The 19,188-nt window shown below is 44.8% G+C and overlaps 1 protein-coding gene across 1 annotated transcript in view; it reads right to left on the bottom strand.

Moving 5' to 3' along the window:
- The window catches only part of LOC139372803 (angiopoietin-2-like), an 84,510-nt gene that overhangs the window by 24,107 nt on the left and 41,215 nt on the right, over window positions 1-19,188 (bottom strand). Inside the window, exons 6-7 of the mRNA XM_071112608.1 lie at window positions 15,662-15,763; window positions 8,445-8,611 (exon numbers count right to left, since the gene is read on the bottom strand). Of these exons, the coding sequence (XP_070968709.1) occupies window positions 8,445-8,611; window positions 15,662-15,763 (269 nt within the window). The remainder of the gene's footprint in view (window positions 1-8,444; window positions 8,612-15,661; window positions 15,764-19,188) is intronic.

Below are 19,188 nucleotides of genomic sequence, written 5' to 3'. Positions count from 1 at the left end.
TAATACATGGCCTCTAGTTGGGGTCTGATGTGGTATATTCCTCAATTCCATCGGATGAATCCCGGAACATATTCCAGTCTGTGCTAGGAAAACAGTCCTGTAGCTTAACATCTGCATCAACTGCATCATATTGTCCAGGAACTGGACTTTAATGTGTAATATAGTCGGAGGCGTTTGACTCCACCTGAGTTTGACTAGGGCACGACTCCTTCTACCTCTTCTCCGGCATTGACGTTTTGGTGCAGGGAGGGGATGTTGCTGAAGAAAGTGGTGATGTTGGCAGGTAGGGGAGCTCTGGTCAGGGATAAGGCTAGGAGAGGAGGATTGGGTGTGGGCGGTGGAGGAATGGGAGGGTGTCCTGGGGGCTGGCTATGGATATGAGACTGCCTTGGTTACAGGGACAGATGGGAGAGGGGGCTGGCTATGGATATGAGACTGTCTTAGTTACAGGGACAGATGGGAGAAGGGGCTGACTATGGGTGTTTGGCCCTGGAGAATATGCTTCCTTGGCCTGGGAACAATAGGGAAAGGGTTGGATGCCTTTCTTGGTTGGATGGATGGAAGAAATCGCAGAGTAATTGGGTGAACCTACTGCTCCAGAGAAGATGTTGCATTGGCCAGAGAAAGCTAGAGAAGAGGTTACATGGACCAGAGAAAGCTAGAGAAGAGGTTACATTGGCCAGAGAAAGCTAGAGAAGAGGTTACATGGACCAGAGAAAGCTAGAGAAGAGGTTGCATTGGCCAGAGAAAGCTAGAGAAGAGGTTGCATTGGCCAGAGAAAGCTAGAGAAGAGGTTGCATTGGCCAGAGAAAGCCAGAGAATAGGTTACATTGGCCAGAGAAAGCTAGAGAAGGAGATGCCTTGGCCGAGTTCGGCCTGCATTGGCTGGGTAGAAGCCTAGCACAACAGGCCTCTGGCTTGGGTGATCCCTACGTAAACCCAACCCTGAGGAGGAGAACCAGATGTTCACAGCATGATAATGAACCACATAATCAGCGAGGTGAGATGGAACGCTGCTCAGCAGTAGTTGGCAAGAGGGATGACAGCTCACAAACACTAGTACCATTCAGAGTGGGATGAATACAGCTCCTAGAAACAGACCCGTTTTGCACCGGCTTAATGGGCAAATTTTAGGTTATTTAAGGATGATCCTGGAAACTAAATATAAAGTTAACTTAATTAATTCCAGTGCTACACAAACTTCTACACTAACGAGCATTTCGTTTCAACACAAATAATATCACCTTGTCAAACACCTCCGGCCTTTTTCAAACACTTCATCAAACTCCACTTCATCTACACTGAGACTAAACTGTTCATGGATCTGCACCTGCCAATCACATTCCTCTTTTTTGAGGAACTTCTGAGTTTAAACAATCCTTTAGTGATCTCAGGTTGGGCTTTAGTAGTGGAGAGAGAGAGAAAGCAATTATAGGGCCTTAGTAGTGTAGAGAAAGATATACTATACCACCACAGGGCTTTAGTAGTGGAGAGAGAGATATACTAGACCACCACGCGGCTTTAGTAGTGGAGAGGGAGATATACTAGACCACCACAGGGCTTTAGTAGTGGAGAGAGAGATATACTAGACCACCACAGGGATTTAGAAGTGGAGAGAGAGATATACTAGACCACCACAGGGCTTTAGTAGTGGAGAGAGAGATATACTAGACCACCACAGGGCTTTAGTAGTGGAGAGAGAGATATACTAGACCACCACAGGGATTTAGTAGTGGAGAGAGATATACTAGACCACCACAGGGCTTTAGTAGTGGATAGAGAGATATACTAGACCACCACAGGGATTTAGTAGTGGAGAGAGAGATATACTAGACCACCAAATCAAATCAAATCAAATCAAATTTTATTTGTCACATACACATGGTTAGCAGATGTTAATGCGAGTGTAGCGAAATGCTTGTGCTTCTAGTTCCGACAATGCAGTAATAACCAACAAGTAATCTAACTAACAATTCCAAAACTACTGTCTTGTACACAGTGTGAGGGGATAAAGAATATGTACATAAGGATATATGAATGAGTGATGGTACAGAGCAGCATAGGCAGATACAGTAGATTGTATCGAGTACAGTATATACATATGAGATGAGTATGTAAACAAAGTGGCATAGTTAAAGTGGCTAGTGATACATGTATTACATAAGGATACAGTCGATGATATAGAGTACAGTATATACGTATGCCTATGAGATGAATAATGTAGGGTAAGTAACATTATATAAGGTAGCATTGTTTAAAGTGGCTAGTGATATATTTACATCATTTCCCATCAATTCCCATTATTAAAGTGGCTGGAGTTGAGTCAGTGTCAGTGTGTTGGCAGCAGCCACTCAATGTTAGTGGTGGCTGTTTAACAGTCTGATAGCCTTGAGATAGAAGCTGTTTTTCAGTCTCTCGGTCCCAGCTTTGATGCACCTGTACTGACCTCGCCTTCTGGATGATAGCGGGGTGAACAGGCAGTGGCTCGGGTGGTTGATGTCCTTGATGATCTTTATGGCCTTCCTGTGACATCGGGTGGTGTAGGTGTCCTGGAGGGCAGGTAGTTTGCCCCCGGTGATGCGTTGTGCAGACCTCACTACCCTCTGGAGAGCCTTACGGTTGAGGGCGGAGCAGTTGCCGTACCAGGCGGTGATACAGCCCGCCAGGATGCTCTCGATTGTGCATCTGTAGAAGTTTGTGAGTGCTTTTGGTGACAAGCCGAATTTCTTCAGCCTCCTGAGGTTGAAGAGGCGCTGCTGCGCCTTCTTCACAATGCTGTCTGTGTGAGTGGACCAATTCAGTTTGTCTGTGATGTGTATGCCGAGGAACTTAAAACTTGCTACCCTCTCCACTACTGTTCCATCGATGTGGATAGGGGGGTGTTCCCTCTGCTGTTTCCTGAAGTCCACAATCATCTCCTTAGTTTTGTTGACGTTGAGTGTGAGGTTATTTTCCTGACACCACACTCCGAGGGCCCTCACCTCCTCCCTGTAGGCCGTCTCGTCGTTGTTGGTAATCAAGCCTACCACTGTTGTGTCGTCCGCAAACTTGATGATTGAGTTGGAGGCGTGCGTGGCCACGCAGTCGTGGGTGAACAGGGAGTACAGGAGAGGGCTCAGAACGCACCCTTGTGGGGCCCCAGTGTTGAGGATCAGCGGGGAGGAGATGTTGTTGCCTACCCTCACCACAGAGCTTTAGTAGTGGAGAGAGAGATATACTAGACCACCACAGGGATTTAGTAGTGGAGAGAGATATACTAGACCACCACAGGGCTTTAGTAGTGGAGAGAGAGATATACTAGACCAACACAGGGATTTAGTAGTGGAGAGAGAGATATACTAGACCACCACAGGGATTTAGTAGTGGAGAGAGATATACTAGACCACCACAGGGCTTTAGTAGTGGAGAGAGATATATACTAGACCACCACAGGGATTTAGTAGTGGAGAGAGATATATACTAGACCACCACAGGGATTTAGTAGTGGAGAGAGATATATACTAGACCACCACAGGGCTTTAGTAGTGGAGAGAGAGATATACTAGACCACCACAGGGCTTTAGTAGTGGAGAGAGAGATATACTAGACCACCACAGGGCTTTAGTAGTGGAGAGAGAGATATACTAGACCACCACAGGGATTTAGTAGTGGAGAGAGATATACTAGACCACCACAGGGCTTTAGTAGTGGAGAGAGATATATACTAGACCACCACAGGGATTTAGTAGTGGAGAGAGAGATATACTAGACCACCATAGGGCTTTAGTAGTGGAGAGAGAGATATACTAGACCACCACAGGGCTTTAGTAGTGGAGAGAGAGATATACTAGACCACCACAGGGCTTTAGTAGTGGAGAGAGAGATATACTAGACCACCACAGGGCTTTAGTAGTGGAGAGAGGACCACCTGGGAGCGGATATATGTTTGACCTGCCAGGCACGGCCATGTTCTGCTGCTGACTGGTTGGTTTCATTTCAAATGTCATTCCCTACACAGGGCACTATGGTCCTTGGTCAAAGACAGAGTCCATTACGTAGGGAATAGGTTTCCAGATTGTGTTCCTCTTTTCCCCAGCCGGAAGGGGATGCCTCAGGGTCGGCGGGGGAAAGAGAGACGGGAGACAGAAAAGTGGCAGCTTGCCCTCCGCTGATCTCATCACTGATGATGTTCTTCAAGACCACGTCATCGACTCGTACTCTCTTTTACTTTCATCCTGTTTCTTTCTACCCAGCGATTAAAGAAAGCAAAGTTAACGTGTGAATAATAGTGGATGATTTGACCGAGTGGAGGGATTGACATCGCAGGCTTGAGGAAAGTCTGAAAAGGGAAGAACTTCCACGCAATTATGCCTTTCAGAAACAGAACTCTTTACAAAACTCTCCCCGGAATCACTTCCGTCCGCTTCTGATTCTAATCTGATTGTGACACGGCTCTAAGAGATTCTAATCTGATTGTGACACGGCTCTAAGAGATTCTAATCTGATTGTGACACGGCTCTAAGAGATTCTAATCTGATTGTGACACGGCTCTAAGAGATTCTAATCTGATTGTGACACGGCTGTAAGAGATTCTAATCTGATTGTGACACGGCTCTAAGAGATTCTAATCTGATTGTGACACGGCTCTAAGAGATTCTAATCTGATTGTGACATGGCTCTAAGAGATTCTAATCTGATTGTGACACGGCTCTAAGAGATTCTAATCTGATTGTGACACGGCTCTAAGAGATTCTAATCTGATTGTGACACGGCTGTAAGAGATTCTAATCTAATTGTGACACGGCTCTAAGAGATTCTAATCTGATTGTGACATGGCTCTAAGAGATTCTAATCTGATTGTGACACGGCTCTAAGAGATTCTAATCTGATTGTGACACGGCTCTAAGAGATTCTAATCTGATTGTGACACGGCTCTAAAAGATTCTAATCTGATTGTGACACGGCTCTAAGAGATTCTAATCTGATTGTGACACGGCTCTAAGAGATTCTAATCTGATTGTGACACGGCTCTAAGAGATTCACATTCCAGAAGAGTCAGAACACAATAGGAACCCTGAACACTGATGGCAATTCAAAGTCAAACCCATCAGATACAATTTAATAACATTATCAGATAAAATCTCACTTACTGTAAATGGTTGTTTAACATGATTTAACTATGATTGACATGTAAGAGAAAATCTTTTTTTTTTTTAATATATATATATATATAGATGGACTTCGTTCCCTATGAACCCCTATTCCAACCGCAAGGTGCTACAGAGGGAAGTGTGTACGGCACAGTAACATCACTAGGGCCGAGCTCCCTGCCATCCAGAGGGCCGAGCTCCCTGCCATCCAGAGGGCCGAGCTCCCTGCCATCCAGAGGGCCGAGCTCCCTGCCATCCAGGACCTCTATAAAAGGACCTTGATAAGATTTTGTCCCCAAGCCATAAAACGGCTAAATAGTTAGTTAATTTATAAAGTTAACCAAATAGCTACCCAGAATACCTGCATTGACCCTTCTTGCACTAACTCTTGACTCATCACATACTGCTGTTACTGTCTATTATCTATCCTTTACCCCTACCTACAGTATACTGCTGTTACTGTCTATTATCTATCCTTTACCCCTACCTACAGTATACTGCTGTTACTGTCTATTATCTAACCTTTACCCCTACCTACATTATACTGCTGCTACTGTCTATTATCTATCCTTTACCCCTACCTACAGTATACTACTGTTACTGTCTATTATCTATCCTGTTGTCTAGTCACTTTACCCCTACCTACAGCATACTGCTGTTACTGTCTTATCTATCCTTTACCCCTACCTACAGTATACTGCTGTTACTGTCTATTATCTATCCTTTACCCCTACCTACAGTATACTGCTGTTACTGTCTATTATCTATCCTTTACCCCTACCTACAGTATACTGCTGTTACTGTCTATTATCTATCCTTTACCCCTACCTACAGTATACTGCTGTTACTGTCTATTATCTATCCTTTACCCCTACCTACAGTATACTGCTGTTACTGTCTATTATCTATCCTGTTGTCTAGTCACTTTACCTACCTACAGTATATGTACAGTGCCTTGCGAAAGTATTCGGCCCCCTTGCACTTTGCGACCTTTTGCCACATTTCAGGCTTCAAACATAAAGATATAAAAATGTATTTTTTTTGTGAAGAATCAACAACAAGTGGGACACAATCATGAAGTGGAACGACATTTATTGGATATTTCAAACTTTTTTAACAAATCAAAAACTGAAAAATTGGGCGTGCAAAATTATTCAGCCCCTTTACTTTCAGTGCAGCAAACTCTCTCCAGAAGTTCAGTGAGGATCTCTGAATGATCCAATGTTGACCTAAATGACTAATGATGATAAATACAATCCACCTGTGTGTAATCAAGTCTCCGTATAAATGCACCTGCACTGTGATAGTCTCAGAGGTCCGTTAAAAGCGCAGAGAGCATCATGAAGAACAAGGAACACACCAGGCAGGTCCGAGATACTGTTGTGAAGAAGTTTAAAGCCGGATTTGGATACAAAAAGATTTCCCAAGCTTTAAACATCCCAAGGAGCACTGTGCAAGCGATAATATTGAAATGGAAGGAGTATCAGACCACTGCAAATCTACCAAGACCTGGCCGTCCCTCTAAACTTTCAGCTCATACAAGGAGAAGACTGATCAGAGATGCAGCCAAGAGGCCCATGATCACTCTGGATGAACTGCAGAGATCTACAGCTGAGGTGGGAGACTCTGTCCATAGGACAACAATCAGTCGTATATTGCACAAATCTGGCCTTTATGGAAGAGTGGCAAGAAGAAAGCCATTTCTTAAAGATATCCATAAAAAGTGTCGTTTAAAGTTTGCCACAAGCCACCTGGGAGACACACCAAACATGTGGAAGAAGGTGCTCTGGTCAGATGAAACCAAAATTGAACTTTTTGGCAACAATGCAAAACGTTATGTTTGGCGTAAAAGCAACACAACTGAACACACCATCCCCACTGTCAAACATGGTGGTGGCAGCATCATGGTTTGGGCCTGCTTTTCTTCAGCAGGGACAGAGAAGATGGTTAAAATTGATGGGAAGATGGATGGAGCCAAATACAGGACCATTCTGGAAGAAAACCTGATGGAGTCTGCAAAAGACCTGAGACTGGGACGGAGATTTGTCTTCCAACAAGACAATGATTCAAAACATAAAGCAAAATCTACAATGGAATGGTTCAAAAATAAACATATCCAGGTGTTAGAATGGCCAAGTCAAAGTCCAGACCTGAATCAAATCGAGAATCTGTGGAAAGAACTGAAAACTGCTGTTCACAAATGCTCTCCATTCAACCTCACTGAGCTCTAGCTGTTTTGCAAGGAGGAATGGGAAAAAATGTCAGTCTCTCGATGTGCAAAACTGATAGAGACATACCCCAAGCGAGTTACAGCTGTAATCGCAGCAAAAGGTGGCGCTACAAAGTATTAACTTAAGGGGGCTGAATAATTTTGCACGCCCAATTTTTCAGTTTTTGATTTGTTAAAAAAGTTTGTAATATCCAATAAATGTCGTTCCACTTCATGATTGTATCCCACTTGTTGTTGATTCTTCACACAAAAATACAGTTTTATATCTTTATGTTTGAAGCCTGAAATGTGGCAAAAGGTCGCAAAGTTCAAGGGGGCCGAATACTTTCGCAAGGCACTGTACATACAGTATCTACCTCAAGTACCTCGTACCCCTGCCCATTGACTCAGAACTGGCACCCTGTGTATATAGCCTGGCACCCTGTGTATATAGCCTGGTACCACATGTATATAGCCTGGTACCACATGTATATAGCCTGGTACCCCGTGTATATAGCCTGGCACCCCGTGTATATAGCCTGGCGCCCTGTGTATATAGCCTGGCACCCTGTGTATATAGCCTGGCACCCTGTGTATATAGCCTGGTACCTTGTGTATATAGCCTGGCACCCCATGTATATGGCCTGGCACCCCGTGTATATAGCCTGGTACCCTGTGTATATAGCCTTGCACCCTGTATATATAGCCTGGCACCCTGTGTATATAGCCTGTAACCCCGTGTATATAGCCTGGTACCCTGTGTATATAGCCTGGTACCCTGTGTATATAGCCTGGTACCCTGTGTATATAGCCTGGTACCCTGTGTATATAGCCTGGTACCCTGTGTATATAGCCAAGTTATCGTTACTCATTGTGTATTTATTCCTTTGTGTTTCTCTCTGCATGGTTAGGATAAGGTATTTCACTAGTAGTCTACACCTGTTGGTTACAAAGCATGTGACAAATAAAATGGGATTTGATTGATTTGATTTGACTGATAGCTCTTGGCCTCCACTGTGGAAGGGAGCATTGCATGCTGGTACCTGTAGTTTTTGTTCCCTGTGTCTATATAGAAATGATCGTAAGGGAGCATTGCATGCTGGTACCTGTAGTTTTTGTTCTCTGCGTCTATGTAGAAGTGATTATAGTGGGAGTAAGCTTCGTTCCCCTCAGCATCCTTCAGCTGCACCTGGAGACTGTACTCTTGGGAGCTGGTCAGCAGGTGGATGAGGTCATTTCCTGCCCAGTACTCTCCCGAGGGATCCCCAAAACCCTGCATCAGGTACGGTGAGAGAAAGAGAACAAACTGAATGAAGGGACATTTCATTAGGGTAAATATAACATCAACAGAGATATGTTAAGATACAACGTCACTTCAGAGGGACAGATGACATCGACAGAGATATGTTAAGATACAACGTCACTTCAGAGGGACAGATGACATCAACAGAGATATGTTAAGATACAATGTCAATTTAGATGGTAAATATAACATCAACAGAGATATAAATGGCATTGTACCTTTGAGAGGAATGAAGAGGGATCATGTGAGTGAAGAGTTAAATGACTTTGACTGAGGGAAGTGAATAAGCAAAAATCTTGATAACTCCTGACTCTTTGACCTTCTACTGACAGTTAGTCCCTGTATTGCTTGACACTTTAATGTCTTAACCCGGAGCTTGAGTAAATTACATTACTAAGCTGCTCCCGAGTGTACTAGGCCAGGACATGGACATCGATTCTATCATAGTCTACGTGAATTGTGGTGACATTATAAAGGGCAGCTCTGAACAGTTGAAACTGTATTTCAAAGAGCTGATTGACTCTCTGCTGTACTAATAAAAGACCCATCATATCTGGCCCTGTGCCCTTCTCTGAATCGAGGCATTGAACGCTTTAGCAGGATTCATTCTCTTTACAACTGGCTACGTGATTATTGCAGCTCAGTGGGAGTAACTTTATTGACAATTTCGATACCTTTTGGAAACAAGGAGGATGGGATCCACCCAAATCATTTGGGTTCCTGAATCCTTTCACACCATTATAAGGCTGCGTTGAGACAATGTCTTATCAATGATCCGAGCCCAGCTCAGTTAATCCCTACCATTGTAATGCTGAGATGTCATAATGCTTCAGCAAATATACATTATACCTGGAAGACACACTATGTACTAAGTCACCTAATGTATGTTCCTCTAACTGCCCTGAATGCCTCTGCTGATCCTATAGCTGTTGTCTGCAGTAATCATGTGCCTATGAACCAGAGTGATACTGTCAGCACTGAGGTGGTGTGCACTAGGAAGTTCACTGTGAGCAGCTCACCCTGCACTAACATAAATAACATGAGCATGTCTACTTCTGCCAAGTTTCCCAGTAAAGCAATGAAAACAAGCAAGCATCCCAGAAGAAACGTACTCAAAATAGCCCACGTTAACATATGTAGCTTAAGAAACAAGGTTCATGAAATCAATAATTTACGAGCAACAGATGACATTTGTCTCTGAAATTCACTTAGATAATACCTTTGATGATACAGTGGTACCAATACATGGTTATACCATCTACAGAAAAGACAGACATGCCAAAGGTGGAGGTGTTGCTGTTTATATTCAGAACCACATTCCTGTAAAGCTTAGAGAGGATCTCATGTTAAATACTGTTGAAGTAATATGGCTACAGGTTCATCTGCCTCACCTAAAGCCCATTCTGGTGGGAAGCTGCTATAGACAGTCAGTATCTGGATAATGTTAAATACTGTTGAAGTAATATGGCTACAGGTTCATCTGCCTCACCTAAAGCCCATTCTGGTGGGAAGCTGCTATAGACCACCAAGTGTTAACAGTCAGTATCTGGACAACATGTGTGAAATGCGTGATAATGTATGTGATATCGACAGAGAGGTATATTTTCTGGGTGATTTAAATATTGACTGGCTTTCATCAAGCTGCCCACTCAAGAAAAACCTTCAAACTGTAACCAGTGCCTGCAACCTGGTTCAGGTTATCAGTCAACCTACCAGGGTAGTTACAAACAGCACAGGAATTAAATCATCATGTATTGATCACATCTTCACTAATGCTGCAGAAATGTGCTTGAAAGCAGCATCCAAATCCATAGGATGTAGTGATCACAATAGAGTAGCCATATCTAGGAAAACCACAGTTCCAAAGGCTGGGCCTAATATAGTTTATAAGAGGTCATACAATAAGTCTTGTAGTGATTCCTATGTTCATGATGAAAATAATATTTGCTAGTCTGTGGTGTGTAATGAGGAGCAAACTGTCCCACCCTGATCTGTTTCACCTGTCCTTATGCTCGTCTCCACCCCCTCCTGGTGTCGCCCATCTCGCCCATCTTCCCCATTATCCCCTGGGTATTTATACCTGTGTTGTCTGTCTGTCTGTGCCAGTTTGTCTTGTTTTGTCAAGTAAACCAGCGTGTTACTCCGTGCGCCTGATTTTTCCTTGTCTCTGTTTTTGCTAGTCCTCCCGGTTTTGACCCTTGCCTGCCTTGACTCCGAACCCGCCTACCTGACCATTCTGCCTGCCTTGACTCCGAACCCGCCTACCTGACCATTCGGACTGCCTACCTGACCATTCTGCCTGCCTACCTGACCATACTGCCTGCCTACCTGACCATTCTGCCTGCCTACCTGACCATTCTGCCTGCCCTGACCACGAGCCTGCCTGCAACTCTGTACCTCCTGGACTCTGACCTTGTCATGACATTTTGCCTGTCCTGACCTCCAGCCTGCCTGCCACTCTGTACCTCCTAAACTCAGACCTTGTCAGGACATTTTGCCTGCCCTGACCTCCTGCCTGCCTACCACTCTGTACCTCCTGAATTCTGACCTTGTCATGATATGTTGTCTGTCCACGACCTGTCTCTTGCCTGCCCCTTGGATACTAATAAATATCAGAGACTTGAACCATCTGCCTCCCGTGTCTTCATCTGGGTCTCACCCTGTGCCCTTATAAATACACCCAGTCATTACAAACGCTGGGCCTAATATGGTGTATAACTGGTCCTACAAGAGGTTTTGTAATGATTCCTATGTTGATGATGTAAATAACATTTGCTGGTCTGTGGTGTGAGGAGCAACCAGACGCTGCACTTGACACATTTATGAAATTGCTTATTCCAGTTACTAGTAAGCATTGACCCATTAAGAAAATGAAAAAAGGATAGGCAGGACTGTCGCGTCCCACTTGGCCAAAAACCAGGGAAAATGCAGGGGGGAAAAATAAAAATCGAACTTTCATTAAATCACACATGTAAGATACTAAATTAAAGCTACACTCGTTGTGAATCCAGCCAACATGTCAGATTTCAAAAAGCTTTTCGGCGAAAGCATTAAGAAGCTATTATCTGATGATAACACAACAGTAAACAAAGAGGGTAGCATATTTCAACCCTGCAGGCGCTACACAAAACGCGGAAATAAAATATAAAACATGCATTACCTTTGACGAGCTTCTTTTGTTGGCACTCCAATATGTCCCATAAACATCACAATTGGTCATTTTGTTCGAATTAATTCCGTCCATATATATCCAAAATGTCCATTTATAAAGCGAGTTTGATCCAGACAAAAACAGCTTCCAAAAACACAACGTCACTACAAAATATTTCAAAAGTTGCCTATGAACTTTGCCAAAATATTTCAAACTACTTTTGTAATACACGTTAAACGTTAATAATCGATCAAATTGTAGACGGGTCTGTCCATACAGGAAGACAACAAACTACTTTTCACGTCTTGCGCAACTCTCAACAGTTTATTTCTAGATGGCCTACTTCTTCATTGCACAAAGGAATAACCTCAACCAAATTCCAAAGTCTGGTGACATCCAGTGGAAGCGGCAGGAACTGAAAACAAGTTCCTAAGAAATACCGTTTCCCAATGAAACCTCTACTGAACAGACAGAGACCTAAAAAATACAAAATCTGAACGGTTAGTCCTCGGGTTTTGCCTGCTACATAAGTTATGTTATACTCACAGACATGATTCAAACAGTTTTAGAAACTTCAGAGTGTTTTCTATCCAAATCTCCTAAAATATGCATATCTTATATTTTTGGCATGAGTAGCAGGAAGTTGAAATTGGGCACGCTATTTATCCAAAAGTGAAAATGCTGCCCCCTATCCCCAAGATTAAGAAAATGACTAAAACTGTTAAATCCCAGTGGATTGATGAGTGGTCTCTCTGTGGTCTCTCTGTCTCTCTGTGGTCTCTCTGTCGTCTCTCTGTCTCTCTGTGGTCTCTCTGTGGTCTCACTGTGGTATCTCTGTGGTCTCTCTGTGGTCTCTCTGTGGTCTCTCTGTGGTCTCTCTGTGGTCTCTCTGTCGTCTCTCTGTCGTCTCTCTGTCTCTCTGTCGTCTCTCTGTGGTCTCTCTCTGTGGTCTCTCTGTCGTCTCTCTGTCGTCTCTCTGTCGTCTCTCTGTCGTCTCTCTGTGGTCTCTCTCTGTCGTCTCTCTGTCGTCTCTCTGTCGTCTCTCTGTAGTCTCTCTGTCGTCTCTCTGTCGTCTCTCTGTCGTCTCTCTGTCGTCTCTCTGTCGTCTCTCTGTGGTCTCTCTGTCGTCTCTCTGTCGTCTCTCTGTCGTCTCTCTGTGGTCTCTCTGTCGTCTCTCTGTCGTCTCTCTGTCGTCTCTCTGTCGTCCTCTGTCGTCTCTCTGTCGTCTCTCTGTGGTCTCTCTGTCGTCTCTCTGTCGTCTCTCTGTCGTCTCTCTGTCGTCTCTCTGTGGTCTCTCTGTAGTCTCTCTCTGTAGTCTCTCTGTCGTCTCTCTGTCGTCTCTCTGTAGTCTCTCTGTAGTCTCTCTCTGTAGTCTCTCTCTGTAGTCTCTCTCTGTCTCTCTGTGGTCTCTGGCTGTCACAGCCCTTGTTGTTACGTGAACATGAATATATGAATGAGGTCTGGGAGTGGTAATTATCTGGCCAGAATGCTTGATATTACCGTTGGACTAATCTTGGTTAATCATTGTGTGGTCAGTTTGGGCAGTCAAACGATTCAACACACACAGACATACTGCACAGACACACACACACACACACACACACACACACACACACACACACACACACACACACACACACACAGACACAGACACAGACACAGACACACAGACACAGACACAGACACACACACACACAGACACACTGTACAGACACACAGACACACAGACACACTGTACAGACACACAGACACACAGACACACAGTACAGACAGACAGACAGACAGAAACACACACTGTACAGACAGACAGACAGACAGACAGACAGACAGACAGACAGACAGACAGACAGACAGACAGACACACACACACTGTACAGACAGACAGACAGACACACACTGTACAGACAGACAGACAGAGAGACACACACTGTACAGAGAGACAGACAGACACACACTGTACAGACAGACAGACACACACACACTGTACAGACAGACAGACAGACAGACAGACAGACAGACAGAGACACACACACACACACACACACACACACACACACGTTATCTTCTGTCTACAGAGGCCCATACTCCCACGCTCCAACTGGGGCCAAATATTTATCATCCACTTGTGAAAATACTCTTCTTAAAAAAACTATTTGAAAATCGCTTTTGCGCCGTAACGGCTGTCCTCTGAGTATTACATTTCCCAACCAAGCTGTTCAATCAACAACACAGAGCCTCTCGTATCCTCAGACTGTCATTTAAGTCAAGGATCTCAATGCTTCCGTGTTTCTGTATATCATGACTATTGACGGCACTGAGAACACTAGATAGGTTTGTGTTAAGTATTGGACAACACTGTTATTGAGTCCCAAATGACACCCTATTCCCTATGTAGGGGGGATGTGATGTGTGTGGGGGTCGGAGTGTGTGGGGGTCGGAGTGTGTGGTCGGAGTGTGTGGTCGGAGTGTGTGGGGGGGTCGGAGTGTGTGGGGGTCAGAGTGTGTGGGGGGGTCGGAGTGTGTGGGGGGGTCGGAGTGTGTGGGGGTCGGAGTGTGTGGGGGGGTCGGAGTGTGTGGGGGGGTTGGAGTGTGTGGGGGTCGGAGTGTGTGGGGGGGTCGGAGTGTGTGGGGGTCGGAGTGTGTGGGGGGGTCGGAGTGTGTGGGGGTCGGAGTATGTGTGTGTGTCTGATGTGTGAGGGGGTCGGAGTGTGTGTGTGTGTCTGATGTGTGAGGGGGTCGGAGTGTGTGTGTGTGTCTCTGATGTGTGAGGGGGTCGGAGTGTGTGTGTGTGTCTCTGATGTGTGTGGGGGTCGGAGTGTGTGTGTGTGTCTCTGATGTGTGTGGGGGTCGGAGTGTGTGTGTGTCTCTGATGTGTGTGGGGGTCGGAGTGTGTGTGTGTGTCTCTGATGTGTGTGGGGGTCGGAGTGTGTGTGTATCTCTGATGATTGTGTGTGGGGGTCGGACACAGACAGAGAGAGTGCAGGTGCAACAACAGCAGGGAGTGTCATAGTGGAACAAGGGGTGGTGATTGCCTATCAAAACATCCAGGGTGACAGGTCTGTCTGTATCCCACGCCTCCCCAATCCTGAACCCTATGTCTGAATCTCACACCTCCCCAATCCTGAACCCTCTCCACCCCTCTGTCTGTATCCCACACCTCCCCAATCCTGAACCCTCTCCAACCCTCTGTCTGTATCCCACACCTCCCCTATCCTGAACCCTCTAATGACTGGAACCTCAAACCACAGCCCCTCCTGATCCTACATACTGTTATAACCACAGCCCCTCCTGATCCTACATACTGTTATAACCACAGCCCCTCCTGATCCTACATACTGTTATAACCACAGCCTCTCCTGATCCTACATACTGTTATAACCACAGCCCCTCCTGATCCTACATACTGTTATAACCACAGCCCCTCCTGATCCTACATACTGTTATAACCACAGCCCCTCCTGATCCTACATACTGTTATAACCACAGCCCCTCCTGATCCTACATACTGTTATAACCACAGCCTCTCCTGATCCTACATACTGTTATAACCACAGCCCCTCCTGATCCTACATACTGTTATAACCACTGCCCCTTTGATTCAGAGATCTTGCTTTTGAATTACAATCACAAACAAATTGCCCAAACTAGATAGATGACATTCTACCAGACACATGTTAAAATACAAATGATGTTATATATTTGAATGCCATCCAGGAAAATAACCCCAGCAGAGCATGGCAACAGGGTGAGGTGAACGTGGTCTGAAATTTCTCTTAACAGACACTCCTGCCTCTCAGAGGAAGAGGTCTCCGCTGACCTACCAAAGAAGACTTAGTTGGCATTTTATGTTTAAGTTCTAGTGAACATACCATCTTGTAATCCCTCCATCCACGGTGGAAATCCACGGCTCCGTCTCTACGATGCTGCAGCACTGTCCAGCCTCCACCTCTCGTCTTCATATCACAGAACACCTGTAGAGGTAAACCCACTTCTGGTTACAGAACACCTGAACAGGTAAACCCACTTCTGGTTACATAACACCTGTAGAGGTAAACCCACTTCTGTTTACAGAACACCTGTAGAGGTAAACCTACTTCTGATTACAGAACAGCTGAACAGGGCCCATGACATCTATATGAGTGTCTGTTGTATGTAAAAGAACAGCAATACAATAGTTAATGAATTAAGATGGTAATCCCAATAACAGTTTTTTTTATTCTGGGATTAAATTTAAAAACGACAGCATTTAAACAAATGACTAGAAACTGGATTTAACCTCTGCCACCACGAACAAGCACTTAGAACATATCAATGTCATCTGTGGCATGGGAATGATGGGCATGGGAAGGATGGGCATGGGAAGGATGGGCATGGGAAGGATGGGCATGGGAAGGATGGGCATGGGAATGATGGGCATGGGAATGATGGGCATGGGAAGGATGGGCATGGGAAGGATGGGCATGGGAATGATGGGCATGGGAATGATGGGCATGGGAATGATGGGCATGGGAATGATGGGGATGGGAATGATGGGCATGGGAATGATGGGGATGGGAATGATGGGGATGGGAATGATGGGCATGGGAATGATGGGCATGGGAATGATGGGCATGGGAATGATGGGCATGGGAATGATGGGCATGGGAATGATGGGCATGGGAATGATGGGGATGGGAATGATGGGCATGGGAATGATGGGGATGGGAATGATGGGGATGGGAATGATGGGCATGGGAATGATGGGCATGGGAAGGATGAGCATGGGAAGGATGGGCATGGGAATGATGGGCATGGGAATGATGGGCATGGGAATGATGGGCATGGGAAGGATGGGCATGGGAATGATGGGCATGGAAATGATTGGCATGGGAATGATGGGCATGGGAATGATGGGCATGGGAATGATGGGGAAGGGAATGATGGGCATGGGAATGATGGGGATGGGAATGATGGGCATTGGAATGATGGGGATGGGAATGATGGGCATGGGAATCATGGGCATGGGAAGGATGGGGATGGGAATGATGACATGGGAATGATGGGAATGGGAATGATGGGCATGGGAATGATGGGCATGGGAAGGATGGGAATGGGAATGATGGGGATGGGAATGATGGGCATGGGAATGATGGGCATGGGAATGATGGCATGGGAAGGATGGGCATGGGAATGATGGGCATGGGAATGATGGGGATGGGAATGATGGGCATGGGAAGGATGGGCATGGGAATGATTGGCATGGGAACTCCTAGAATAAAAAAAAAACAAATTACTATTTGAGATATGATGGGAAATAGAAAACAAAAACAACTGACATTATATTGTGAAATATTTATAGACCCTAACAGGACATGTGTGTGTGTGTGTGTGTGTGTGTGTGTGTGTGTGTGTGTGTGTGTGTGTGTGTGTGTGTGTGTGTGTGTGTGTGTGTGTGTGTGTGTGTGTGTGTGTGTGTGTGAGTGAGTGAGTGAGTGAGTGAGTGAGTGAGTGAGTGAGTGAGTGAGTGAGTGAGTGAGTGAGTGAGAGAGAGAGAGAGAGAATGGGTGTATGTATTTGAGGGTAAGAGTGCATATGTAGGGGTTCCAGTATGAAAGACAGAATGATGTTTCAATAATCAGTACAGGGTTAACGTTACAGTCAAAAGCATTTAACACCATAGTACCCTCCAAACTCGTTGTAGGGTACCACTGTTGACCAGGGCCCATAGGGTACTACTGTTGACCAGGAACCATAGGGTACCACTGTTGACCAGGACCCATATGGTACTACTGTTGACCAGGACCAATAGGGTACTACTGTTGACCAGGACCCATAGGGTACTACTGTTGACCAGGACCCATAGGGTACTACTGTTGACCAGGACTAGGTAACATATTAACATCACGGTAACAGCACGGTAACATCACAGTAACACAGTAACATCACAGTAACACATTAACATCACGGTAACAGCACGGTAACATCACAGTAACACAGTAACATCACAGTAACACATTAACATCACGGTAACACAGTAACATCACGGTAACACAGTAACATCACGGTAACACAGTAACATCACGGTAACATTACAGTAACATCACGGTAACACAGTAACATCACAGTAACATCACAGTAACACAGTAACATCACGGTAACATCACAGTAACACAGTAACATCACGGTAACATCACAGTAACACAGTAACACAGTAACATCACGGTAACATCACAGTAACATCACGGTAACATCACGGTAACACAGTAACATCACGGTAACACAGTAACATCACAGTAACATCACGGTAACATCACAGTAACACAGTAACATCACGGTAACACAGTAACATCACGGTAACATCACAGTAACATCACGGTAACATCACAGTAACATCACGGTAACACAGTAACATCACAGTAACATCACAATAACACAGTAACATCACGGTAACATTACAGTAACACAGTAACATCACGGGAACATCACAGTAACACAGTAACATCACGGGAACATCACAGTAACACAGTAACATCACAGGAACATCACAATAACACAGTAACATCACGGGAACATCACAGTAATACAGTAACATCACGGGAACATCACAGTAACACAGTAACATCACAGTAACATCACAGTAACACAGTAACATCACAGTAACATCACAGTAACATCACGAGAACATCACTGTAACACAGTAACATCACGGGAACATCACAGTAACACTAACACAGTAACATCACGGTAACATCACAGTAACATCACGGTAACATCACGGTAACACAGTAACATCACGGTAACACAGTAACATCACAGTAACATCACGGTAACATCACAGTAACACAGTAACATCACGGGAACATCACAGTAACACTAACACAGTAACATCACGGTAACATCACAGTAACATCACGGTAACACAGTAACATCACAGTAACACAGTAACATCACGTTAACATCACGGTAACACAGTAACATCACGGTAACACAGTAACATCACAGTAACATCACGGTAACACAGTAACATCACGGTAACACAGTAACATCACAGTAACATCACGGTAACATCACAGTAACACAGTAACATCACGGTAACATCACAGTAACACAGTAACACAGTAACATCACGGTAACATCACAGTAACATCACGGTCACATCACGGTAACACAGTAACATCACGGTAACACAGTAACATCACAGTAACATCACGGTAACATCACGGTAACACAGTAACATCACGGTAACACAGTAACATCACGGTAACATCACAGTAACATCACGGTAACATCACAGTAACATCACGGTAACACAGTAACATCACAGTAACATCACGGTAACATCACGGTAACATCACGGTAACACAGTAACATCACGGTAACACAGTAACATCACAGTAACATCACGGTAACACAGTAA

Source organism: Oncorhynchus clarkii, chromosome 18, assembly GCF_045791955.1.
Source record: "Oncorhynchus clarkii lewisi isolate Uvic-CL-2024 chromosome 18, UVic_Ocla_1.0, whole genome shotgun sequence".
Classification (NCBI taxonomy): domain Eukaryota; kingdom Metazoa; phylum Chordata; class Actinopteri; order Salmoniformes; family Salmonidae; genus Oncorhynchus; species Oncorhynchus clarkii.
Note: the sequence above shows the minus strand (reverse complement) of the source record. Positions and strands in the feature narration are given on the sequence as shown.